Source organism: Haliotis asinina, chromosome 1, assembly GCF_037392515.1.
Source record: "Haliotis asinina isolate JCU_RB_2024 chromosome 1, JCU_Hal_asi_v2, whole genome shotgun sequence".
Classification (NCBI taxonomy): Eukaryota; Metazoa; Mollusca; class Gastropoda; order Lepetellida; family Haliotidae; genus Haliotis; species Haliotis asinina.
In genome coordinates this window covers 33677894-33705575 of record NC_090280.1, presented here as the reverse complement: position 1 = coordinate 33705575, position 27682 = coordinate 33677894, and the positions used below count along the sequence as shown (strand labels likewise).

At 40.2% G+C, this 27682-nt stretch overlaps 1 protein-coding gene across 3 annotated transcripts; it reads left to right on the top strand.

Moving 5' to 3' along the window:
* The first annotated feature begins 2 nt into the window (after nucleotides 1-2).
* LOC137290527 (chondroitin sulfate synthase 1-like) lies at nucleotides 3-13038 on the top strand. 3 transcript variants are annotated; one of them, XM_067821546.1, is made up of 4 exons: nucleotides 53-100; nucleotides 4435-4538; nucleotides 10230-11035; nucleotides 12410-13038. In XM_067821546.1, the coding sequence occupies exons 3-4, from the start codon at nucleotides 10259-10261 to the stop codon at nucleotides 13007-13009; spliced, it is 1377 nt and encodes a 458-aa protein (XP_067677647.1). In that variant the 5' UTR covers nucleotides 53-100; nucleotides 4435-4538; nucleotides 10230-10258; the 3' UTR covers nucleotides 13010-13038. The 3 variants fall into 3 exon arrangements, with proteins under 3 accessions (XP_067677666.1, XP_067677647.1, XP_067677656.1); XM_067821565.1 differs by lacking the exon at nucleotides 4435-4538 and having other exon boundaries at nucleotides 3-100; XM_067821555.1 differs by lacking the exons at nucleotides 53-100; nucleotides 4435-4538 and adding an exon at nucleotides 5822-5984.
* The last annotated feature ends 14644 nt before the right edge of the window (nucleotides 13039-27682 follow it).

Genomic DNA, 27682 nt, shown 5'->3' with positions numbered 1-27682 from the left:
TTACTTGAACCCTCACTACTGTGTGTTAGAACACGAGATGCCACGAGATTCCACGATATGACACGAAATGCTTAAACAAGAGGGTAGCTATGAACAACAGGTAAGACTTTTTCAAACATACTTTGATTCAGTATCTATATGCGTGTTTATAAGATTTCAAGTGCAGTCGGAATATCGGTCGTAGAGACTGGACATTTTCAGTTAAGCCGACTGCTCGTTGAAAAGCATTATGTTTATGTATCAGTCACGTATGTATTCAGTGGCGTATAACTACCACTATGAAAAGCTCAGAGCTGCACCTGATATGTGCTGAAGATGAGCATGAAAGTTGGACAATCAATAATGCCTAAACATAAGTGAGTGAGTGAGTTCAGTTTTACGCCGCACTCAGCAGTATTCCAGCTATATGAGGGCGGTCAGTAAATAATCGAGTCTGGACCAGACAATCCATGTGATCAACAGCATGAGCATCAATCTACGCAATTAGGAACCGGTGATATGTGTCAACCGAGTCAGCGATCCTGACCATCCGATCCCGTTAGTCGCCTCTTACGACAAATATAGTCGCCTTGTATGGCAAACATGGGTTGTTGAAGGCCTACTCTACCCCTTCCTGTAAAGTCTTGTAACAAGTCATCCGAAAACATGGCTTGCTGAGTATAGGTCTTGGCAATACATTTTTTAAATAGAATACAACACTTTTCATTCATTGTCTATTTTTTGTGCTTGTTGTGATTTGTTATTTTACCTAGGCGATATTCAAAAAGAAAACTAAAACATTAACGAATAATAACATAAACTGGGGGAAAAGCACACAGTGTCACCCCAATATTCAGTTAAATTTGTTATGTCCAGTAACCAAAATGTCCTCCAATCAATCGCAAAATATTCTTTCCCCTGCTGTTTTTGTTTTATACTCAGACTGACGTTAAAGACCGAGAAACAAAACGCGAAATATTACTCAACCTCTTTTTAGTTTGATCTATCCACTGACACAAAAGCAACCCCTAAGAGTCTGCACAATATGTAAGATAGCTATGAATCGTGAAAAAAGATTACATTTTCGCAAACCAGTATACATATCATAGCATGTGTCAGTGCATATCGCTGACTGTGTTCCCAGTATCACACTTCGACGTTAATGACATAATGCTCGATAAGGGCGAGGTCTGGTTACAATGGGGCCAGAACAGTGAATAAGCTACCAGTGTAGGAGGATGACGACTGGATATAGAGAATAGATAAGTAGGAAATATGCTTATCGCCCCTGGGTTATCATCTGGGTCATGTACGCTCGTGTTGGAGGAAACTCGCCATCGAGCCTTATGGGCTAGTCCGATCGCTCAGGCCTGCTGGTATAATGGCTTCGAGATCTGGAACCGCTTAAGGTCAAGCTGACTCTGTTTAAGCCGAGGTATATATTTCCCTAAACATCCTCTGTACTGTACAAACACCTGTGTTCCGTGGGTAAACACTGAGTACAGATGGTCTGGGTATTGTAGCGCAGCAGCAGCAGCAGCAGCAGTAGTGGTAGTGGTAGTGGTAGTATGATGATAATGCACTTTAGTATGGTAGTAGTAATAGTGGTAGTAATAATGACAACATTAATGGTAGTATTGATAGACAATAGTAGTAGTAGTAGTAGTAGTAGTAGTAGTAGTAGTAGCAGTAGTAGTAGAAGTGGGAGTAGTAGTGGTTTAACGCAGTTGTATCTGTAGGAGTAGTCAAAGTAGCAGTAGTGGCAGCGGCAGTGTGATGATAATAGAATGTAGTGTTGCTGTACCAACAGTAGAAGTAGTAGCAGCAGAAGTAGTAGTTATAGTTGTGGTTGAGGTTGTTGATGTGGTAGTTGTAGTAGTAGCAGCCCAGTAGCAGCACAGTAGCAGTAGAAGTGGTAGTAGTAGTTGTAGTAGTAGTAGCAGCTGCAGTAGTTGTAATGTTAGTTGTAGTTGATGAATGAATGAAATCACAGCTAGTGCATTCTAGAATAGTTTGTTTTGTGTTTAAAGAGACATGTTGTAGTCAAGTTGAATGACACGGTAACTAGCCATGCAAGAGCATTATACATTTACCCAGTAATTACAATGATTTTTATAATTGCTGAGTGAGATAGGATTGTTAACATAGCAGGTGTAAGCAGAGTGTTCAGTTTCATGACTCTGGTCATAGTAATGCAGTGGAACATAATATCATGCATGTCGTATTTTGAGTTAGGCAGGGCATTCTACCAGATATTGTACATGTAAACATTATACGACCCGTGAATATCCCTGGCCAATGATTTCTTCCACTAACCCACGCTTGTCATAAGAGCCTTAGTGGGGATCGGGTGGTGCGGCTTGGTGACTTGCTTGAAGTATGTCGACGTATTCCAACTGCGTAGGCTGATACCAATGCAGTTGATCTCTGGATTGCTTGGTCCATCCTGGATTAAGTACACTCCATCGCTATATAGCTGGACTATTTCTGTTCGGCGTTAAACAACAACCAACCAATCAACCAAAAGAAGATAAGAATAAGAGAGAGCTTAAAGTATGTCCTTATCTTACTCCCCTTAATGTGATGTTTGTATTCGGTATTTTAACACCAGCCTTTAAATTCAATTTAGAATCTTTGGCGAATATTAATTACTCTTTTGTTTAACTGTTGCCTGTTTATACCATCGCAATCTCTGTGGAATTCAAAGAATTACTTATAAAACCTTCAATATAGTTTCGAATAATATTTCTGAAGATGTCACTAGAGATGGGATATGGTATTTATATCACTGTATCATAAACGAAACCATTTTTCTCATCCTGTTATTATAAGTACAGTTAACACTTACTCTGGAAAAAAATCCTGGAGTTGGTTTTGGACACATTTTGAGATAAAAGTTATCTTAGAGATAACGCTGCTTTTCCTAGGAGAAAGAACATCTATTGGCATCTAAACCGATCAAAAAGGAACCATAGTATATCTTAAGTAATATCTACTCAGGGAAAAATAGGGGATCACATGGAAGCATAAGTGTTCCCTTAATTTTCTCATGTATCTTCACATTCAAAACTTGTGAGGAAACCTTGGAAAAATAAAGGACCAATTTCCCTTCTTGTGATCCCTTATTATCTCACTCACCTGTAGAGCACGTAGTGATACGAATGCTGTATGGCATGGGTGGATCCAATCTGGACCCCTCTTCAAAATTCCTGGTTCCGCCCATGACAAGTTCGGTATAATAGACAACTAAATAACTAACTGTAGTTCTCAAGTTTAAAAAAGATATCTTTACAATATAAATATAGAAATAAATGTGTAAATATCCCAAAGTGCATTGGTAATGCATGATATTTATCCTCGTACCTGGCTAGCTATTCTTGAATCGTTCGTAGCCCTACGAACATTCTAAGCCTATTCTCAACACACTGGTTGCGATCAAAGTTAAGAATTCTTAGGACTACGAATGTTTCGAAAATATGTGCCCTGGGTCTAGATTTTCGAAGCTTTCCTAGCACTAAAATAGTCGTAAGTGACACACATTAACATTAACTTACGACTATCTTAGCGCAAAGAGAGCTTCGCAAATCTAGGTCCTGGACATCCGTGATGCATTTGATCGTATGTTCGCCCTGTCCGTGCATGTGTCTGTGATTCATCGATCGTACATTCGTCAAACACATGCCTAGAATGAATTCATGATTTACAAAACATGTGTGCATTTCGGGTGTTATATTAGGAAGCTGACGAGTCGTAAAATAAACCCCACAGCTGAAATAATATTGCGGCGTCATGGATGTAATTTCAACTCCGCATCCGTTTAACGGACATTAATCACCGAAGAGGTGACCTGTTCCTGACATGAGTTCCACAGAGGATGAGTGAGTGAATTAATTTAGTTTTACGCCGCTTTAAGCTTCATTCCAGCAACATCACGGCGGGGGACATCAGCAGTTGACTTCACACATTGTACTGATCACTCCTCAAAGGAATCGAACCCGGGTCTTCGGTGTGACGGACGAACGTTTAAACCACTTCGCTTCCCCAACCCTCCCACAGAAGTTGTTAAATATACGACAGGGCTACTCTATAATCTGTATTTAATCAATAGGAAAGTGACGTCACTGAAGAAAATTAATTGAATACATTGACATTATTTTTATTTGTAACATGCGATCACATTTTAGTCGCATGGTAGGCCTGAATGTTCAGTCTACGCAACCGAGAAACATGCACTTCATAAGTCAGAGCGATGTGATCCCTACCCTCACCAACACATGGGAACAAGATGGCGCACATTTCTCCACGCCGAGTACAGAAAACAATGCGCCATGGATAACAAGCGCTTCCAGACTTTACCATACATATGATAAAAAGAAACTTCACGTTGCCATGCTCTGGAGCTCGTATCTGTGATTTTTGATATCTGAACGCGGGATGCATCACAACTCCTTACAGCGTTTCGGGGCTGGGTGTCGACAGTCGCTGCAGTAAATCCCGAGCCCCCAAGCGTTGAGAGGCATCCCAGTGTTACCCAGGGCAGAAGGGATGACAGAGATCAGGTAAGGGGTTTACTGTATGCTTACATGGATATCAAAAAACGAGTATATTTCAGTCGCAAATATGCTCAGACTGACGTAGTGACAAAGGCGCCTGAATGTGAACTCGTATTTGTTTATAAATAATAACAGGTTGTCGACTTACAACACTGGGCTACTCTCTGAAAAGTAAAATTATAGTTTTTATCCAACTTTTATTTATTTGTTTGTATGTACCGTTACACGCAAATATTCAAAACGGCCTCAAATATGATAGATTCTGGGGGTGATTAAAGAAACGAGATTTGCAGATAATACCAGGCTTCAAGGAACACGCTGCATAGTTGTTATTACTATACCTGTGCCCCCGATGATGCATGTTTGATAGCTGTGTTATTTTGTAAGTCAGCTGTGAGATATAGGAAGTCTTCTAGAAATCCTTTTTGTCGGTTCCATGAGAACTGATCTTAAACAGCTCGTATTGACAAGACACGATTGGATGTGTCAGTCGTCCGGTCTAATATACATAATAATGAACAATTATAGTCCACGTATGTCTTAATAAATAAAAACAAACAATTTTTTGTATATATGTGTGTTGAATCTTAACGTGTACTGATTAATAGCATCAACAATATTGCAAGTAAGTATTACCACTAACAGAACGCCGACTGACAATCTAATATTCGGTCGCTTGCATATAACTCCCATGTTTCTCATAGGTATGAAAGTATTGCCCCTTGCAGAGGCGGAGGGGTAGCCATGTTGTTAGGGCATTCGGTCATCATGCTGGGTTCGATTCCAAATATAGAAACAATATGTGGAGCCCATTCCTGTGTCCTCCACCGCCATATTATTGAAATGTTACTAAGAGCGATTCATTTCATGCAAAACATTTGTAAATGAAGGGACGGTGTGGTTACCTGGTTGTACAGAAACACAAAGCTGTCTGGCGCCACTGTCGTAACTCCCACCCACTGACTAGCTTGTACCCTCATCTTCTTCTTGCTGGCTGATTTGTCTGACACATATATGTTATCGTATCTCAAGTGCGTAGATCGATGCTTTAAATGCTGTTGATCACTGAACTGTCGGGTCAAACGCGAATATTTACAAACAGCCGCCATATAGCTTGAATGTTGCCAAGTGTGGCGTAAAAATGAACTCACTCACTGTTTATGGTATATGTCACGACGTTACCGGAACGACACTGACACCAACACAACTAGACCTGCACGTCCGGTACTAACGTACAATGCTGGGACACCGGAAGTTACATTTATTTTTCTTCCGCAAACTAACACCTCAGTCAGTGTATGACGCACGAGAATCCTCGTTCATCCGGGCGACAGTGTAGGTAGGAATGTACGCCGTTTTGGAAAAAACGAGTTAATGTCTCTTGGAAGTGCGATTTGTTTCCCGTTGTCGTTCGCCAGGGCCCCATCAGTGATTATTTGTGTTGGAATGTTGGTGAGTGTGGTTACGATTTGTTAAAGACAGGCTATTTTGTTGATCACAAATTCAAAATGGCGAATTTGCATTGATTTTTTTATAAATAATTCATGTTTGTGTAATACTTGACGACACATTATTATTTGAAAGTCTTTTGTGGAACAAATTGGTCGACAAACAAAACTGTTCTCTTCAATATTGAATAAATTAAAGAACGTGATCAGTCAGTAGACTTAAGGTGAAAATGATACCATAGTGATTCCCGTGACCGTGAGGTGTAGGTGGATATGTAGGACAGCCACGAGTGTATATGATGTGTGAAAGTAATAGACAGGTGGATACGAACTGTGACAGTACAATGTAGTTGGTTATGATGTGTGTCAGTAGTATAGGTGGATATGATTTGTGACAAAAGTACAGGTGGATATGATTTGTGAGAGTAAGGTGTAGCTGGATATGATAAGTGACCGTAGAGTGTAGATGGATAGGATGTGTGACCGTAGTGTATAGGTGGATATGATATGTGACAGTAAAGTGTAACTGGACACGATGTGTGACATCAACGTGTAGCTGGGTATGTTGGGCAGCCACGAGTAGTTATATATAAACTGTGACAGAGTGTAGCTGGATATGATATGTGACAGTAAGGTGTAGGTGGATAGGATATGTGACAGTAAGGTGCAGGCGGATATGATATGTGACAGTAAGGTGTAGGTGGATAGGATACGTGACAGTAAGGTGTAGGTGGATAGGGTATGTGACAGTAAGGTGTAACTGGATATGATATGTGACAGTAAGGTGTAGCTGGATATGATATGTGACAGTAAGGTGTAGGTGGATATAATATGTGACAGTAAGGTGTAGCTGGATATGATATGTGACAACAAGGTGTAGCTGGATATGATATGTGACAGTAAGGTGCAGGCGGATAGGATACGTGACATTAAGGCGTAGCTGGATATGATATGTGACAGTAAGGTGCAGGCGGATATAATATGTGACAGTAAGGTGTAGGTGGATATGATGTGTGACAATAAGGTGTAGATGGATATGATATCTGACAGTAAGGTGTAGGTGGACATGATATGTGACAGTAAGGTGTAGGTGGATATGATATGTGACAGTAAGGTGTAGCTGGATATAATATGTCACAGTAAGGTGTAGCTGGATATGATATGTGACAATAAGGTGTAGGTGGATATGATATGTGACAGTAAGGTGTAGGTGGATATGATATCTGACAGTAAGGTGTAGGTGGATATGATATGTGACAGTAAGGTGTAGCTGGGTATGTGGGGCAGCCACGAGTAGATAGACATGAGATGTGACAGTGGACAGTAGCTGGATATGATCTGTAACAATAAAGTGTAGTGGATATGGCCTGTGATAGTAAACTGTAGGTGGGGTGAGTGAGTGAAATAATATTTAACGTCACAGCGTCAATATTTCATGACAAATCTTCAATGAGATCACAAAATCAGTTTCTTAAAAAAAAAGAAAAGAAAAAAAATTCTTCAATGACAGGCTCGTGGTGTATCCACTGGACCTTGCATGACTTAAAAAACATGTCTTGTAATTGGTAATATGATGGTTTACATGTAAATCTTCCCTTGCGCCATAGGCAGCACTGCTCTTGAAGAATGTTGGGTCTTTATACGATTTTTTACAGACCGCAGCCAAATAGCTGAAGTATTGCTGAGTGCGTCGGCCACCTTTCAGACAAATTATATCATACATTGCGCAAGCAATGTAACACGGCATAACGCCATTCTTTTATGTACATACTCTACGGTTATCATCGTACACTACGGCTATAACGACCGCAAGAGGATCATTGCATTTAGCTCGTTGTAACCGTAGCTGGTTTTACGCAGTTTGACTGAAATATACGGCCATTAGATGGCACATAATAGTTCGGAATATCAGTCAGGTCGTTATCGGCGTATCTGTAATGAAAAAAATAGTTTACAGCACATCCTTTACTCCGAGAATCTTTTAAATCTCATAAATCGTATTGTCCGCTTTGGGGAAAAGATTTTAACATGTTCGAAGAAGTGGGTGTGTATATGAAAGAATAGCTCCGTGCCCGTATTACACAACACAGGAAAGTGGTCGACCTGGGCTGTTGTAATCTTGGGAACACGTGTTGCCGTCGTTTCCTTTCAACACATATCGGATCATTACACTGCGTGGACGAACAGCTTGCCTAAGGCAGCCAGCATTGTTCTTGTAGCGCTTTAATCAGTGAGGAATATGACTGCATCAAGGGAAACGCTTTCATTAAAAACGCTAACCGCGACTCGCCCAGATCCGATGTCCAACACCGGAAATCAACGTAATATTTATTTTTATAATTTTCCCTTTAATCGTGGGATTGTTTGTACGTTTTCGACTTTGATTTCCGATTTGAAATAAAATTCTGTTCTGCATTACCGAGTCACTTTACATGGCATATTTAGGTGAGGCAGGTGTCAAATTTAAAGGGGCTATAGGATAGCCAAAAATATAACTGTCCTTGTACCACACTGTTCCCCACTATCTAGCCCTCTCTGCAATGCTAAAGCCCCAAGTGAAACAAGTATAGATTTCCTCAGGTTCAGGATTGCGCATCTCTATGAGACGTGTTTTCAATTTACATGGTTTATATGTTACAATATATAATTTAAATTATGCTCTATTCAGAGACTAAGCGTTAGTGTAGGTAGCAAGGCGGATACAGTGTTATCCACTCCGAGTTAGTGAGTGAGGTTCTATTTTCAGGTGAATAAAAGGATAATGTGGTGATATGCAGTAATACCAGACCAGCACAGAGACGGCTGAATGGGCCTTACACGTTCCCTGTAAAGATCGTGTTTTCTCTTAGTAGCGAGAGTCCTGAAGATCAGGGTTAGAACTGATCTTTAGTGACCAACGCTTTTCGTCAGTGGCGACTAACGGGATCGGGTGGTCAGGCTCGCTGAACTGTTTGTCCCATGCCCTCGCATCCCGAATGCGTAGATCGATTCTCATGATGTTGATCACTGAATTGTTCGGTCCAGACTTGATTATTTACAGAACGCCTATATAGGATAGCCAGGATTACGTTCACCTGCGGGGTTAAGAAACTGTCACTTACTCATTATGGAAAGGAGCGATATTGTTGGCACACTGTCGTACATTGTCAAGCGAAGGGAGTTTGTCTTTTTTTAATAATTTTTTACTGTGTTGGCAGTCGGGGATTATTTGCCTGTCAGAGGAAAAACTAGACTGCCACACATCTTGTTCTTAATGAATGAAGCGGTGGGTAGCATAGTGGTCCAAACGTGGGTTTGTCATCTGGAAGGCCCGGGTTCGATTCCCATGTGGGTACAATGTGTGAAGTCCATTTCTGGTGTCCACCGACTTGATATTGCTGGAATGCTGCTAAAAGCGGCGAAAAACCATACTCACTGGATGAATGTTTGAAAAGCGACACACTAAAAACTAAACGAATCGCCAATAAAATATTCAAGTTTGGCCGAGGTTATTTTCATATTTTAACAGTAACTGTTGTAATTGCTTTGTTTGTTGTATGACTTTTTGTGGAGAAGTGAAGTTAACAAATCAACGCGGAATCTAACGAGTTCACGATTAAGGCACTCCACTTATTCTGCTCGAGCGTCGTGTCTCGAATAGCAATGGAGAAGGGGCATGCAGGGAATATATATAGTTAATACGACCGTACCCATGAAGATCCGCGGTAGAATTGATCTTCAGTGACCCATGTTTGTAAGAAGCGACTAACGGGATCGAGTGGTCGGGTGGTCTCGTTGAACACATGTAGTCGTATCGCAACTGCGTAGATCCATGCTACCTGTAAGCAGCAATTAGTTACAAGGAAAGGCCCAGTCATGCAATACTCAAAGGTAATGTTAAGTGCTCGTTGATGTGAGTGAGTATTGCAGTATATGGCAGCGGTAGGTAAATAATCTAGTCTGGATCAGACAATCTAGTGATCAACAGCATAGGCACTGATCTACGCAATAAGCATATGATGACATGTGTCAACCAAGTGAGAGATCCAGACCACCTGAATGACGGTCTGTGAATAATAGAGTCTGGGCCACCTGATCTAGTGACTGAAACAATGAGCATCAATCAATGTAAGCTTACTCTGTCTTTCGTGGTCTATGAGTCTCTTTATTCTCTAATTGTTTACGGATGCATTTTCACCATATAACAATATTGCTGAACTAACGTAAGGTTTATGTATAGATTTATTTTTACATACATTATCTTTTTCAGTTGACAAAAGACAGGAAGTTTAATGCACTATGGGTAGACGGGCGTCAACCCGGATGTTCCGTGACTTCCTGTGCAGCCTCGCTGTCGGCTTCCTGACTGGATTCATCACAAGCCACACCGTCTTCGTCGTGTTATGGCGCAGGCAGGAGGCTGCGTGCAGGTTGCCTGGGGGTTGGGGAAGACCGCGTCCTTCACCCACAGACCCCAAGCCGCAATGTGATTCAGACATTCCTACAGAGAGACTTGTTTTCATCGGCGTAATGACTGCACGGAAGTATCTGAAAACACGTGCCGACGCCATTTATAAAGCATGGGGTAAACACGCTCCGGGTCGGCTTGTATTTTTCGTAGGTACGGGAGAGAATTATGAGACGTCGTTGCCAGTAATAGTGTTGAGCGACGTCGCCGACGACGCCTATCCGCCGCAGAGGAAGTCGTTCGAGATGCTCCGCTACATGTCCAGCCAACATGGTCACGACTTCCACTGGTTCATGAGACTTGACGACGATGTGTTTGTCAACACGGAACACCTTCGTACGTTCCTTAATTCCATTAACAGTTCCAAACACGCCTACATAGGTCATCCGGGCGTTGGAAAGGTGGATGAAAAGGGTCATCTAGGTCTCCGTGACGACAAACCTTACTGTATGGGTGGCCCGGGGGTCATACTTAGCGGGCCCACCCTTAGAAAAGTTGCACCTCATCTGCTTGGATGCCTGAACGACACAGTGACGTCACATGAAGACTCAGAACTTGGCAGGTGTGTGGAGAAAGTGACGGGTCTGTCATGTACAATCGCAAGAGAGGTATGTAAATTATGTGGACATGATACTGGTTCCGTAAGAGTAGTCTAGTGGTTGCAACATCCGCCAAAGACCCGTGCTCGATTCCTCACATGGGTGCAATGCTTTAAGTCCATTTCTAAGGCCCTCACGATCCTTGCTATGATATTGCTGGAATATTGCTAAAAGTGGCGTATAAGTAAACTCACTCAACTCTTCAGAGTAGGTGACGCAACTTATTCTGGTCGTAAGAGGCGACCACACGGACCTAGAGGTCAGCATCTGCCACGTGGCTGGAAACGAGTCAAACATGTTGTAGCAATGTAGATCATAGGATTGTCTGGTTGAGAGTACTATGTTCAGTTTAATGTGATAAAGTTAAACTTAAAGATAAAAGTTAAGAGGGGTTTAGGCGAGATTCATTTGCTCATCCAAGTCACGTAGAGCTAGGTAAGACACAGACAGGACGTCACAAGGCAGGAAAGGTGAATGAAATGTGTGTTTTAACACATTCGTACAGAACGCCCTTCATGAAACGTGAAAAAGGTGTTATGATTAGACCGCCAGTGTAGTTCAAATATTGCGCACAATGACGAGAAACCCTAATATTAGGAAGTCAAATCTATTTACATGAGTTATTCCTTGACACTGGTGTTGGAAGCAGTTTGTGATGGGAGTAACATGGGAACTGTTGAAGTTAATCACTGCGTGTTCAACTATCCGAGAAATAGTCCTTTCAGTCAACAATATCCTGTGAAGATAGAAGTGGATGGGAAACAGTTCCGAGCAGTTCCTATATGTATTGCAAGTCCTTGACATATAGAGACACGGTTATTGCTGAGCGTATTCTGCATCTGAACAGAAACAACTCGGTAACGTGTGAAGAATTTTAATCCTATATTTAAATAGCATGTGATCAGTCTACAAATGGTGGGAAAAAGCCTCAACTCCGGTTACCATCCGTATTCTCTGGCAAAAGTTGTTTCTGAGGACCACTAACTTCACCTACTCCCTGCTATACGCCTTCAGCTGCTGACGAGCAGCAGTCCGTTTTCATATTGTATCAGTCTCTAGTACCATCTTCTCTGTGCTAACATATTAGTTTAAGTCAATGCTTATGATAGTCAGGTTGTCCGGGATATGGTTGAAACACGGCCGTCATGACGCTAAATGTGAATTTGCATACTCACTCACTGTTATATTTGTATTACCTTAAGTTGCATGCTGGTTTTCATTCTGTGATAAAGTAGTTGTTTTACTGTCATTCTTCGACAGCTTTTATTATAATATAATTGAATTTATTATGAATGTCTTAAAGTCACAATAAGACTGAATATTGCCGATGTGACTATAAAACTTCATTCACTCAAGTCACTCAGCTTACTGACTCTGTTTCAGTTCGATGGCATGTTTTCTCAAAGTTACAACGAAGAAACCGGAGCTTGGACAGTAGGCTTAAAAGCAGAGAAGCAAGACGCTATTTCCTTCCACCCTATAAAACAACCAATGTACCAATTCTCCCTTGGCATCATGCTTTTGGCAAAGACTTTACGGAAGAAAATGAAACACATGGCCGTCCTAGCTAAAGAAATATCCTATACAAAAACATCCGGGCTAGTTTCTTTTGATGACCCTGATGTTAAAAACTGTTGGTCCAGTCCTTGTGACGTCGACAATGGGGAGATATGGTCCTGTGTGAACGCATACGACGTATTTTCAATGGATTCACCCAATCTCAGAACGTCCATATTGCACAGAGGAAGGGCCTTTGGTTTAGCGGAAGCTCGACACGCTTTGGGACAATTTTTGAAAAGGGAGAGAATTCGGAAACGACTTCGTCTTTCACCTATTTCATATCAGCGAGTGTCTCCACAAAGTGGCTTTGAACACGTGCTGGTCACTCGGTATGCCAGGGCCAAATATTTGATATTTCGTTGCCAACAAAAATTTGACCCTATTCATTTTCGTGAAATACCCGCAAGGGGTAAGCTGTCCTGATTTGATTGGAAATAAATGATCTCACTTTATGCTGGCGTTCAGAGTGTCAGTTATTTTCGTGAAATGTCTGGATGTGCGAGTTACAATTTGACGTTGTATCAGCTACATTTCGGCTGACTGAGTACCCCAGAGGAATCAAATACATCCGATTTAGGATATATTTAAGATCAGCATGGGTTCATGAAGGCCCATTCTACCTCGGACCTTCACGATCGATCCCCATTTCTGACCGGGTGTAAAAACCTTGGAGCTAACATTACTTGCAGGCTCTTTCAGTGTTGTCACAAGTTCCCACAACCACTAGAGTGCAGTACACAACCAGTACAACGTCATCCGATGGTAGGTGACCAGATTGTGGACACAGTGAGTGAGTGAATTTAGTTTTACGCCACACTCACCAATATTACAGCTATATGGCGGTGGTCTGCAAATAATCGAGTCTGAACTATACGCTCCGGTGACCAACAGCATGAGCATCGATCTGCACATGGGGAACAGATGGCATGTGTCAACCAAGTCAGCGAGTCTGACCACCCTATCCCGTTAGTCGCCTTTTACAAGCATAGTCGTCTTTCATGGCAAGCATGGGTTGCTGAAGGCCTGTTCTACCCTGGACCTTCTCGGGTCGATGGTGGATACAAACAAGCGCAGACACCCAGTTGCGGGTATAGTAACATGCACTATCATTAGATAAAATACTTTGTCTATGTGTGTCAGTTCACCGAAATGGAACAGTGATGACGAGGCTGTGTGTGAGAACTCGCTGCGCATAACACGCAGTTTGTTAAAACTGTACCATAAAAATGACATCTGTTGATTAAGGGAAGACTCCAGCGCCATGATCATTATATATGCTCCATTATGATCATAATTAATAATAATGTGCTGTTTATAGTATTTAAAGTGAGTGAATATTGTATAAACACCGCAATATTGGAATCAGTATCAGAAGCCGGAAACCCTCGTCTTTGACACTTTTCTACTTAAGATTAAAGAAGACTTTGAGGTAGGATACGCATTAAATACGATTTATTTACTTAAGTTCTACATATTGAAAGGGCGTCTGAAATTCATCCACCTGTTCTACCACGACGCACGAATCTTACGTCGAGAGAAGAGCATTAGGGCTGCATCTTTATTTCCGTAAACACGTAATTCGGTTTCTCACCCCCCCTCTTAGTTTTAAATGTCTTTGTCCTCACGTGCCATATGGCACAGACTGAGAGGTTAAAGGCGCATTGTCAAGCATTTTCCACAATATATTACAATATTGGACCATATGCTCGATTAAAAACATGTGGCATGAAAAAGGCACTTGAAGGAATTTCAAATTACAATACACCTGAATTGATTCTTAATACGGCGTCGTTATAGGGTGATCTCTTCAAGTCTGGACTGACAACCCAAGTATGTCTAACTGATGGTTGGTTTAATTGTACGTAATTTATTTATACCTACTCGGTTGTCACACTTCTTTTGCATAAGATCATGAATATAGTATCCTATTCTGGCTTTGTGATCATAGTATGGAATAAGAAGAGGTGTCAGATTTGTTGAGTGTTCCCAGAAATGCCATCGTGGCTGGGTAACCAACAAAAGACGATGTTGATGATAATGCCAGTAGCAAGATCATTAGATAATTCAGTTATGTTGATTAAAAGTGGATGTTTGCAAGAGTGATTTTTTACTAACCCCAAGAGAGGAAAGAGAGCCGGAAAAGGCTATGACCTGTTTATATTTAGGGTGTTTATTAATATACTTTAAGACTGTTAATATGTCGTTAGGTTTAGCTGTGAAAACAGAGGTGTTATTTTGTAACTGAGAAGAGTGAGTGAGTTAAAGTTTAACGTCACATTGGCAATAGTGCAGCCACATAGTGACGAGAAATGTACATACACGTAATTGAGAACTAGAAGATATTGTTCTGGTTCCAATGCCAGTAGAACAAGCACCTGCGCCACCATCCTTGGACCCATCTGTAAATAAGGATATGCATACAGTCTATTTGTTTTTAATTTGAAGAATATTTGTTTATTTTGTAACTCATCGTTTTCTGATTTTCAAAAAGATGTTAATGTCAGGTCGACGTCTCGCCTAACCGACTGCCAAAGAGGAGAAGAAAGAAGACGGGAAGGAGATACACTTTCCAGTTCAATGCCGACATCAGAAATGAACGGTTTAATGTTCAGTACAGAGACGGGACAAGAAAAGATTTCCTGTTGTATAAATCCTTATAGAGAGTATAATTTAGTAATGTATTGTAAAGACAGTTTTATACGACGTTGTGTAAGAGATGGTTATTGCAAAGATAATTTGATATGGCGATGTTTTAAAGATGGCTCATCAGCGATTCCCATCAGCGACGATTCTGAAAGATACAAAGTCTGAAACCTTGGTGATGGTCTGAATCAAGAAGCTGAAGCTTCCTTTTGCGGGCTCCACCACTGATGATAGACTCAGAGCTAAGTTTTTTGACCGGATTTGTAAGCTACACTCCATATATCTACCGCCTTCAGACATTTATTTTGCAGATATTTAATATGTGGCCGAATGGTCAAATGTTGATAAAAAATCACATCCATGAACTTGTCCTCTTTAAATTTCAATAGGAGTACCTTCACACGTGGACTTGAAATTGCCTGTTGGATATGCACTTGGCATTAAATTGATGCAAACGGCCTCTCAAACCAAATCTCTTAAAATACCATGTTTCCATGTGGTCTCTCTCTCATGTGTGGGTCGGGGGATATAGTCGACGCCTTGTCTGTCCGTCCGTCCGTCCGTCCGTCCGTCCGTCCGTAATCATTTTGTTTCCGGAGCATAACTCAAAAACCTTTCAATATTTTAGACCAAAATTGATAGATATGATAATCTCAACAGGTTTACTGGCATTTTTATTTTGTTTTTCCGTGGAACGATTTGGTGTTCGTCAAATGGTGGGTTGGAATTCGTTTCTGGAGCATAACTCAAACACCGTTCAATATTTTTTCTGCACAACTTTACATATATTTCAAACAGAACCTAAGGTGGTGCCTTTTGCTATTTACAGGTTTTTTTGCGATTTATTATTTTCTCGGTTTCGATGTAAACGTTTCGGACTTTGTTTCCGGAGCAGAACTCAAAAACTGTTCAATATTTTTCTGCAAAACTTGTAAGTAAGAGTCAGAACCTAAAGTGGGACCTTTTGCTATTTACAGGTTTTTGTGATTTATTATTTTCTCGATTTCCTTGGAAACATTTTTGGACTTACTCTCAAAATGGCAGGGTGGGCTTTGTTTCCGGAGCACAACTTCTTGATATCTGTCAGCAAAACTTGGCAGATATTTGAGCCAGACCCCAATGTGGTGCCTTTTCCTATTTACAGGTTTTTGTGATTTATCATTTTCTCGGTTTCCATGGAAAGGTTTAAGACTTAGTCTCAAAAGTGAGACGTGTGTTTTGTTTCCGGAGCACAACTCAAAAACGTCTTGATATCTGTCAGCAAAACTTGATAGATATGTGCGGCAGACACGAATGTGGCGCCTTTTGCTATTCACAGATTTTTGTGATTTATTATTTTCTCGGTTTCCATGGAAATGTTTCTGACTTGAGGGATGAGCTTCGTGTCCGGAGCAGAACTCAAAAACCGTTCAATATTTTTCTGCAAAACTTGGTAGATGTTCCAGACAGAACCTAAAGTGGTGCCTTTTACTATTTACAGGCTTTGTTGATTTAATATTTGTTTCGTTTCCATGGAAACCTTTCAGATTTATTCTCATAATGGAGGGATGGGCTTTGTTTCCGGGGCAGAACTCGAAACCTTCTTAATATCTTTCAACTTGGCAGATATTTGACACAGACCCGAAAGTGGTGCCTTTTGCTAATTGCAGAGTTTTGTCATTTTCAGTTTTCCCGGATGCCATGGAAACGTTTCGGACGTAGTCTAAAAAGTGAGAGGTGTGTTTCTATTTACATTTTTTTTGTGATTTATCATGTTCTGGGTTTCCATGGAAACGATTCGGACACAGTCTCAAATTGGAGGGGTGTGCTTCGTTTCCGGATAATAACTCAAGAACTATTTAATATCTTTCAGCAAAACGTGATAGATATGTGAGGCAGACCCCAAGGTAGTGCCTTTTGCTATTTACAAAGTTTTGGCATTTTTATTTTTTCCGGTTTCCATGGAAACAATTTGGACTTAGTCTCATAATGGTGGCATGGGCTTCGTTTCCAGAGAACAACTCAAAAACCATTTGATATCTTTCAACAGATCTTGGCAGATGTATGAGACAGATCTTGATCATTTATATTTATCATGATTTCCATGAAAACGATGAAAAAAACATGAGGTAACTGTCAGATGATTTGTCCTTTCAAATATGCGGGGGCCGGGGGATATGTCATCTTCGAATGACTCTTGTCTAAATCGAAAGACTGACACTGCATGTTGTTTCTGAATAATGGCATTTCTAACGAAAGGATTCTCAACAAACTAAATGATCGATTGTACGGAAACCACGTTGAATATCTGTTATAAGGTTATTGGTTTCCGAGTACCGAACAAGTCGATTATTTATCAGGCGTTCCAAGGTCTTGCTAACGCAGTCAGTTAGATCGGTCGATATCTGGAAATATCAGGAAGGTTACGTCCAGGTTTGGGAATAGGAACAATAATAGCATCGCACCAAGAAGAGGGAAATTTTCCAGAGGTCCAAATATCATCAAAAATGTTTATGAGGTTCTCTAAACATGATTCCGGAAAGTGCTCCAGAAGCTGATAATGTATCAGCTCCTCTAGCAGCGTCATGAGCTTGGTGAAGAACAGTATGAAGATCATGAACAGAAATTTTATTTTAAAATTTCATTTTAATCTACCCCATTATCTGCATTCAAAATAATAGTTTTTTCCTGTTGTTGTTTATATTTTTGGAGTTGAGGTACATAATTCGACGAGGAAGAGAGGTTGGCCAAAGTTTTTCCAAGTTTATTTGCAATATCAGATTTCCTAGTTAGTGGTTCGTTTCCGGTTGTGAGATGTTTAATGCTGGGTTGAGGGCCCTAACCTTATATTTTCTTGATCATATTCCATACTTTTGATATAGGCGTTTGTGAATTTAGTTTTGATACATAATTTCGCAAAGGCGTAACGTGAACTTTGCCTTAAAGTGGTGTTTAAAAGTTTGAAACTATTCAAATTATTGACCACAGGATGGCGAAGGAAATACTGCTCAGCTTGTTCCGTGGCTGCGTAGTCTCCTTGCACGCATCGATGAAGTATGATTTTCGTATGTGTGGAACTGCAGCAGATGTTGGGATATTCTCATCAGCTATATCATTGAGTACATCAGACAAACGTTCCAGGCCATCGGAAGCCTCCATAAACGTTCAGGTTTAAGTCGGTTACAACGTAGAGTTGAAAACACAACACTGAAATCTAGATGCACGTGCATCACGCATGCACTCAGGCATAAATTGCCGGTTTGAACGGCAATAGAAATAGTTTAGATGGTTTTTTTTTGTTTTCTAAAACTGTAAACTTTGGAGTATCCATATTGCCAGAGGCCGGGAACCTAATGATACGGACAGAAATTTCACTTGTGTTAGTTATACAGTAGGTTAAAATTCTTGCATCAACTTTGATTTCGAACACTGTTCAATAAATTGATGAATGTATATCATTCCCTTTCCTTTAAAGAAGCTGTAGCAATATTAGATAGAACATAGCGTCTTTTCAAACGATGTTTACATGAACCGAAATTCACCCATCTCGTATGTTAGGAGATGCGGTCTTCAGGTTGTGTTAAATATTTCTCAGTCGCTGTGTCAGCTATTGATGCACAGGTATATGCATGCATTCGGGGCGATAGTCCAACTTTAGCTGTGATAATCTCAAAGATCTTTGATGACACTGGAAAGGTAAATTTGCAAACTGGAATTTGCAGACTTGTATTTTCAACAGGACATTTGTGATTATATAATGTTTATGGGTATGCTTTCCCAAAGAAGTGTAGCCCGGAGCTGGTTTTGGCATACAACCTGCGATGCGACACTAAAATTTGTCACGAAATATATCGCCAAAGTAGTTCGCCCTGAATCTACGATTCGATACGAATCCCGATGTAAGGGTGGCGATACGTATCACGATACTAAAACCTTTAATTCTAACATCAACTATGAAATCGAATACACAATAGAATTAGATTTGTGCTGATTGCAAATACGGTGTATCTTGATAAATAGCGCGATTCGGCAATACATGTATTTTAAACTTAATCATCTTTGTATCATGGTCTATTTGACATATCGTATCGGGATATACGACAATATAAACTTTGTTATTACACACGTGGTACTTCGTAAATGTGTTTCATAACAAATTTTCATGCAAGGGTTTTCAAACCTGAGAGCATCTAAAACGAAAACACTTCTCTAGAATTTGATAACATTTATTTCATTTAGTGTGGCTACCAGCATTAGTTTCAATTCTTTAATAACTCAAGTTTCTGTAATAAAAACGAAAATAAAACAATCTATAAAAATAAGTAAACAAATACGTCTAGTAGGTCTCTCATGAGTGTAAGCAAATATGGCGTCGTCCGTAAAAGTTATTGATTTCAAGAACAATTGTTTGGAAGAGATGTGAATATAATCAAGAGATTGAATACCTTCTGCGTGTATATTGTCAGGACTGCACAGTAACACACAACATCAAAAGACGAGCGGCGCTCTTGTATCTGTATCAATGTCAGCCGCATCCATTCGCGTCCTCCCGCACAAACATATTGTCGCTGCCATGCCTCCCGTGGTTTCTTATGTAGGGGTTAAAAGCACTTCCCAGAATCTGAACACAATAGGCTTGAAATCGTCGTCGTCCGAGATTGTAGACTGTGTTTTCAGACCCAATTTTCGGTGGCGTCTTCAACATAAATATCGAATCTCGACAAGTGGGAATTCCAAGCCGAGATGAGAAGGCGTCACTGGCATCCTGAGCAAAGCGTCGCCGAATTATTTACAGTAACTCGTCCTCCGATGAAGAACATTAAGCTCAACTATTTGAGACATACAGCTCCCTGTTATTCACATTCATCTTTGCTACTGAGTTTGCTGCACCTAATTAAATGCTCCCTATAATATTCTTCTTTGTGAACACTTCTCAACATAACGACCAGTCCGGCAGTGATGGCCGACTGACAAGATTTCAGGCAAGATTTAGGTTCGGTTCAAGTGTTTATTTGTAGTACGAAGGCCTCAGGCCCATATACAATGCAGAGTACATACAGCTGTATACACAATGTATATTATATATGTTATGGTAGTCATATACTATCTATGTGATATCTATCTATTATCTAAAGTTGTACATGTATTTTCTCTTACTTTATATGCATACCATAGGAATGTACTTAAGCTGTTTAAAACTACTACATTATCCGTTGATAGAAGGAATCTAAATTTGTACATATTCGGATTTTGATGATACATAGAAGGGAGGTACTTAATTCGTAGCGTGTTATATAATGTACAAATGAACAGAAATTGGTACTCGTCTTCAGTAGCTACATTACAATATGGACATACAGGCTGAGATTTATCTGTTCCTAACCATCTCCCTTCGTTACATTTTAATCTTAATAAACCACATCTGAACATAACAAATATATTCCTAAGATGTTTGTCAATAGTGCAATCTAGATATTTCTCAGGAGCTAAAATACTTTTACATTCACGATATAAACAATATCTGGAGCTATTATTCAAGACTGGATAAACATATTAATAGAAACACTTTTAAAGTCATAAATAAAGGGTGATATATCTGCTATAGATTGGAACATCCACACATAACCAAACCCATACGAGGACAAGATCTTACGAATATACGATGCATAAGTCGTGTAACCACAGTTAGAATAATATAATTGCATTTTATATACCTTGAGAGGTATCCGGTTTTCATGCATAACTAAAAGTCGCAGCCAATATCTTAAGGTTTTACACATTGCCTTAATACAAAGCGGATACCTGCCGCATTCCGCATATACAATCATGGCATTCGGGGTATGGGGGTTATCATTAAGAAATCTTTTACATGCACTCTTTCTAATTTATCAAATGTTTTTATACCCCATATATGTCTGCCCCATACAATAAGATTGGTTGTATTCGCGTGTCGAATATTTTGAAGAAGACATTACTATTCATCATTCCCACTTTACTTAGATTAACTTCCATTAGTGCTCGCTTACCTCTCGTCGCTAGATCATCAATACAGCTTCTCATTTTATGAGTTGAGGAAAATAATATACCGAGGTATTTATAACTATTTACTGCAGTAATTCTGTTTTCACTTTAAAAACACTGTTCATGTTTAGCTAAACGTCCACCTCTTCATAAAACAACAGTATTGGTTTTGTCGAGGTTAACCTTTAAAACGGAGTGTTTCGTAAAATCATGTAATGTGTTCAGTTGGTTTTGTAATCCAGGGACAGTATCTGCGATAAGTCCAATGTCGTCTGCAAACATGAGTAGTAGAATATCTAGCAAATCAAGGGAAAGTTGTACGCCATATTTCCATACTTTGATAGCTCATCTGACAGTTCACTTATGAAAAGAGAAAACAATATCGGGCTAAGAACGCACCCGTGTATTAGACCTACTGGACAATCAAAATAGTTGGAGTGTTCATTATTTCATCTAACACAAGCCTTTACAGAGTGATATAATACTAAGAATTGAATTTAACACTTTTCCTCCCATGCCAGTTTTACATAAGCATTTCCATATTTTTGACCGATCAACAGAACCAAAGGCTTTTTTGAAGTCTGTGAAAGCTACATATAATTTCTTCTTCTTCTTAAGGAGACACTTTTCTATAATTTCACGTCTTCAAGTTCAAAATATTTACACTTCACAAGTGTTTTGATGAATTACATTGTTTTTGAAAACAAATCCTCAACTGAAAAGAATTAAATTTTGATTACAACTTGATTCTGTCTTAATTTGTTTATTTTCTTGTGATTAGGCGCCGTATACGCAGCGTACGTTTCCCTGGAGTGAAGCGGTTGACTTTCCAATCACCAATATGATGTATTAATCCGCGTTACATGGTTCTATATAGGAAAGCAAAATATTGCTTTATTTTAACGATATTTTCAAAGCTAAAGCTCGTGACACATCAAAATTATTTAACTCGGGACATAAACTTGATATGAAAGGGGAAGATCGTTTAATATCCTATAATATCGATTCATTGTATCGGCGGTCCATGGATTGATGTATCATGCGTATCGATAAATCGTCACGCCTCTAATGTAGAAGCTCCGTTTCAAGAATAGTATGATAAGCTATTAGGTCGGAGTTAGGTCGGAACTCTTATTTTACTGTAACTTTAAATCTGTAATAGAAGCACATGGACTAGAATTGTTAACTAAGCCACAAAGATTTACCCCGTATACACTGTAAACTACGTCTCCGGTCTAATAAGTTAACACTGAATGACAATCAATTTATTTGTTCTAAAGGTAACGTGAATATTATAGAAGATGAACTCCATCTGATATCAGTGTGTCTAGGGGCGGTGGGGTAGCCTAGTGGTTATAGAAGATGAACTCCATCTGATATCAGTGTGTCCAGGGACGGTGAGGTAGCCTAGTGGTTATAGAAGATGAACTCCATCTGATATCAGTGTGTCCAGGGACGGTGAGGTAGCCTAGTGGTTATAGAAGATGAACTCCATCTGATATCAGTGTGTCTAGGGACCGTGGGGTAGCCTAGTGGTTATAGAAGATGAACTCCATCTGATATCAGTGTGTCCAGGGACGGTGAGGTAGCCTAGTGGTTATAGAAGATGAACTCCATCTGATATCAGTGTGTCTAGGGGCGGTGGGGTAGCCTAGTGGTTATAGAAGATGAACTCCATCTGATATCAGTGTGTCTAGGGGCGGTGGGGTAGCCTAGTGGTTATAGAAGATGAACTCCTCTGATATCAGTGTGTCCAGGGACGGTGAGGTAGCCTAGTGGTTATAGAAGATGAACTCCATCTGATATCAGTGTGTCCAGGGACGGTGGGGTAGCCTAGTGGTTATAGAAGATGAACTCCTCTGATATCAGTGTGTCCAGGGACGGTGAGGTAGCCTAGTGGTTATAGAAGATGAACTCCATCTGATATCAGTGTGTCTAGGGACCGTGGGGTAGCCTAGTGGTTATAGAAGATGAACTCCATCTGATATCAGTGTGTCTAGGGGCGGTGGGGTAGCCTAGTGGTTATAGAAGATGAACTCCATCTGATATCAGTGTGTCTAGGGGCGGTGGGGTAGCCTAGTGGTTATAGAAGATGAACTCCATCTGATATCAGTGTGTCCAGGGGCGGTGGGGTAGCCTAGTGGTTATAGAAGATGAACTCCATCTGATATCAGTGTGTCCAGGGACGGTGAGGTAGCCTAGTGGTTATAGAAGATGAACTCCATCTGATATCAGTGTGTCTAGGGGCGGTGGGGTAGCCTAGTGGTTATAGAAGATGAACTCCATCTGATATCAGTGTGTCCAGGGACGGTGGGGTAGCCTAGTGGTTAAAGCGTTCCGAGTCCGAATTCCCACATGGGCATCATGTGTAGCGCTGATTTCTGGTGTTCCCCGCCGTGATGTTGCTGGAATATTACTAAAAGCAGCGTAAAACTAAACTTACTCAGTCAGTGTGTCCATGTTATAATGAACAGAATGAGCAACTTACATCCCGTTTATACCACGCAGTTCATACTAAGAATACGTTTAACAAACTCTTGTCAACACACAATGTGAAACAGGTAAAAAGCCTTTCTATAGAAAGAAACCTACCGAATTAATAATGTATTCAGATATACTACTGTATGCGCAACAATGTTTATGTATGTGCTCTTGACCTTCACGTTTCTACACAGAATACTCTTGTCACCTGTGTCACTTAATTGTCACTTGGGCTCAGTTTAATCAAAATCGATTGAACCATGATACATGGAATTTTCTTTTGAGTCATGCTGCAACTATCTTTTTCAGGACATCTCTCTGTGACTCTCCTCTATTCTCTCACTCCCCTCTCTCATCTCTCTCCCTGTCTGCCCCCCCCCCCTCTCTCTCTCTCTCTAGACAATCTGTACTATACTAGGAAAGTGTAATCCTGCAGTAGCTGAGCGGGTTAAGCGGCTGAATGTGTGTGCTGGCGATCAGGTGCTCTCATGGGTGGGTTCAAATCCAGTATGAGATACAATTGGCATTGCATGTATAAAAAAAACTGTTCGCATAATTGGTTCACCAAGAATTGTCTCATTGTATTCTCATCATATTTCAATAATGTAAATAATATCAATATAACAGATAGATACCTTTCTTTTCTGACAAAAAGTCATGCAAAAGTATTCCTACACGTTCTAGCGTTGTTACGCTAGAAACACTGTATCACGTCCCTATTGTCCTGAACACCGGGCGTTGTTGTCGTGATGGTTTCCTGTGATTGACCCATTTCAGTCTCAGTCGGTGTAACATTGAAAACATACCCGCGTCGAAAGGGTACCCGGGGGAGTGGTGGTGGTTTATGATTGATTACATAAGGCTTAATTAGACGGTAGATGGATATTTTTAATGATTGGACGTTTAACTTAGAATCTTAGATTGTAAGTGTCTTTACCTTTAAAGGGAGTTAAATATTTTAACATTATTGTTCTCCTGAGAGGATACGTAGGTCCCACAGCTTAATAATAAATGAGATGTGACTTGGGATGCTTAAGTGAGTGAGTGAGTTAATTTTTAACGTCACCTCGGTAATATTGCAGCCATATCGTGACGAGAACAGTTAACACTGAACATGACTCGATGTATCCTGTAATACCCTGTCGACGAAGGACAGTAAAACAACTAGAATATCATAATTTTAATTAAAACTGGTGTGGAATGTTAAAACTGTGACTATTTGGACAATACCATATAAAACAGCCTATAGACAGCAGAACAACAGAAGGTAGATCACCAGACAAGGGACCATGGACTCGCAGTACCTTTGCTACCTACATGGACCCCAGTTGGATTTACACCATTTGGGATGCTTTAGTCTTCAGCTTCCTGGCCTATCCATCTTCAAAGGTGGATGAAGAAGTGGTATTGAAACTCTTTGGTTTGAAGAACTACTCTTTAACCACATTGTTGTTAAGGGTAGTGTTGGGTATTCCATACAATTCAGTGGTTTAGGAACAGGATAGGCCTTCTTTACAGAAAAGTTCAAGCGTTTCAAGTTTGGTGCCTCTTGCTGAAGCAATCTGGAAATAGCCCATCAACAAGGGGGTTTACAGTTTAAATCCAAACGGGGGATATGATCGATATGATCAGACATTGTTGTTTTTGTTACGTCAACATTGGAAATGCCTCAGACATTCTTTCATTAACATGTGCTGTAGCATGTGCTTTGCTGAGGGCCGTTGAGTGAGTATGGTTTTTCGCCGCTTTTAGCAATGTTCCAGCAGTACCACTGCAGGGGACACGAGAAATGTATTTCACATATTGCAACTATGTTGGAAATCAAACCTGGGTCTTTGACGTGAATAGACTTCACCAACTTGGCTACCCCACCAACTCCATGACAAACCATAGTTTCGCCACATGCGTCTAATGTGTGAGGCCGATTTCAGGTGCATCGCAGTTATGTTGCTGGAATATTGCTAAACGCAGCGTAAAACAATACTCACTCTCACACCCTTCCTGACCTATCCTTGACGTCGCGCAATAAATATACACACATCCCACGACGTTCACATTTCACTCTGAAGTACAACGGACCTTGCCTCTGCATGAATATTTAACTGTCATACGATTCTTGTCCACTTATTTAAGGGCATCAATACTCAAGGTCGCAGTCGGATTTTTACGTTTTATTTTTTATGTTTTTGTATTGCTGATCATGAAGTGAACTATATCTTTTTTCCAGCTTTTGACCTTGTGAAAACCATACCTTTCAGGTGCTGAAACATAAGACAACGGCAAACACCAAGACATCAATAACACGCATTCCTCCTGCCAGAAGGTCTGCTTATCTCTTTACAACACAACTATTAGTGGTAATTTATTACTTCCCTGCTGGAAACATAATGTTGTAACAGTATCAGCCTGAATGTATACTACATACAAAAGGCATGCGGCCACCCTAAACGTTGATAGTTATACATAAACTTTAATGTGGCAAGGTCATTTATATAACTATAATTAGGTAAATGAAAGTTTACGTATGCTTAATGGGCAGCTTGAACGACATGAAGTTTCAATATTCAGTGAAGCAACTCATTCAATATTGGCTGAGTTTGAGCGAAATGAAACATTGTCAAAAAATAGCTTACAACAGGTGTGCTGAAACACACCAGTGTCATGTTTGATTCAAACGCCCAAACACAACAACCTAGTGCATGCACAAAACTTCAGATGCGGACGTTTTAGTACGTGTGAAATCAGAGTTCGCGTAACCTCTAGTGGTATATAAAATGATTTGCGAAATCGCCTGCAAATCTGCAGGGAAAACCAGAGGTGCAGTAAAACTTTTATTGCATTTGTGTTGAATATTGCATACCAATTTGGAGACAAAAAAGATACATAGAAAGTGCACCCTGATTAGAGATATTATAGGTATATGGAATAACCAAAATGCCAGGAACCAAACCATCGCAGGAACCAAACCATCGCATAAAACCTATGCCGAGATCCGATCAGGTCATGCGGAGGTATGACTCCATTCATGACTTTGATCAAGTCTGAGTACTCGATGTACTTTTTTTCAGCTTCACCCACAAAGATAAGTAGAGCTGTAGGTAGCGATAGTGCACCACACGATTATCATATGTGAAATCTGGATCTAATGCGACATCACATTTACATGTGTGACATTTTCTCGCACTATGAGTTTAATGATCTTTGATTGAAACAGGACAGTCAAAACTAATTTGACTAAAGGCACGGACATCCAACATCTCTTTGGTATACCCAGACAATGCACCTGCCTGTGCTATCCCGTGATAACCGATATACGATAAACACTATTTTCATTTCAAGTCTCACAGGATATATAATTGGCTTGGGCATTGTTTTGTGATCGCATATTTTTGTGTCATTGAAACAAATGTGGACAGCTTTAAAGTTTAGGGTGTCTTTAAATATATTTAAAAGCTGTTAATATGGAGCTGTGGTCTGGAAATCCAAAAGATATTGTTCTGGATCCAATGACAGTGGCACAAGCTATTGGGCCACCATCCTTAGACCCAAATAGTGATTTGTATGTAGTATATGTACTTTTTAATAGATTATATTCTTGTTAATATTGTAATTCATTTCTTTCTGACTTTTTGAAAGTGGTTAATATTGGGTCGACTTGTCGCCGAACCAATTGCCAAGGCAGCCAAGAAAGAAGACGGGAAGGAGATAAACTTTACAACTCAATGCCGGCAGCAAAACTTTTAATTCTGTGTCCAAAAGGCTGGACAAGAGAAGGCTTCTTGTTATACAGATCTTCATACAGGGGATTAAAGATGCAGTTATATGCAGGATTTGTCTCAATGGAATATAGTTTCAATATATACTGTAAAGATAATTTTATAGTGTTGTTTAAGAGAATGCTCATAAGCCTCGACATAGAGGCTGTCAAGAGGCGAGGTTCGAAAGGAGCCAAGACAAAGTCGTAGCCCTTGG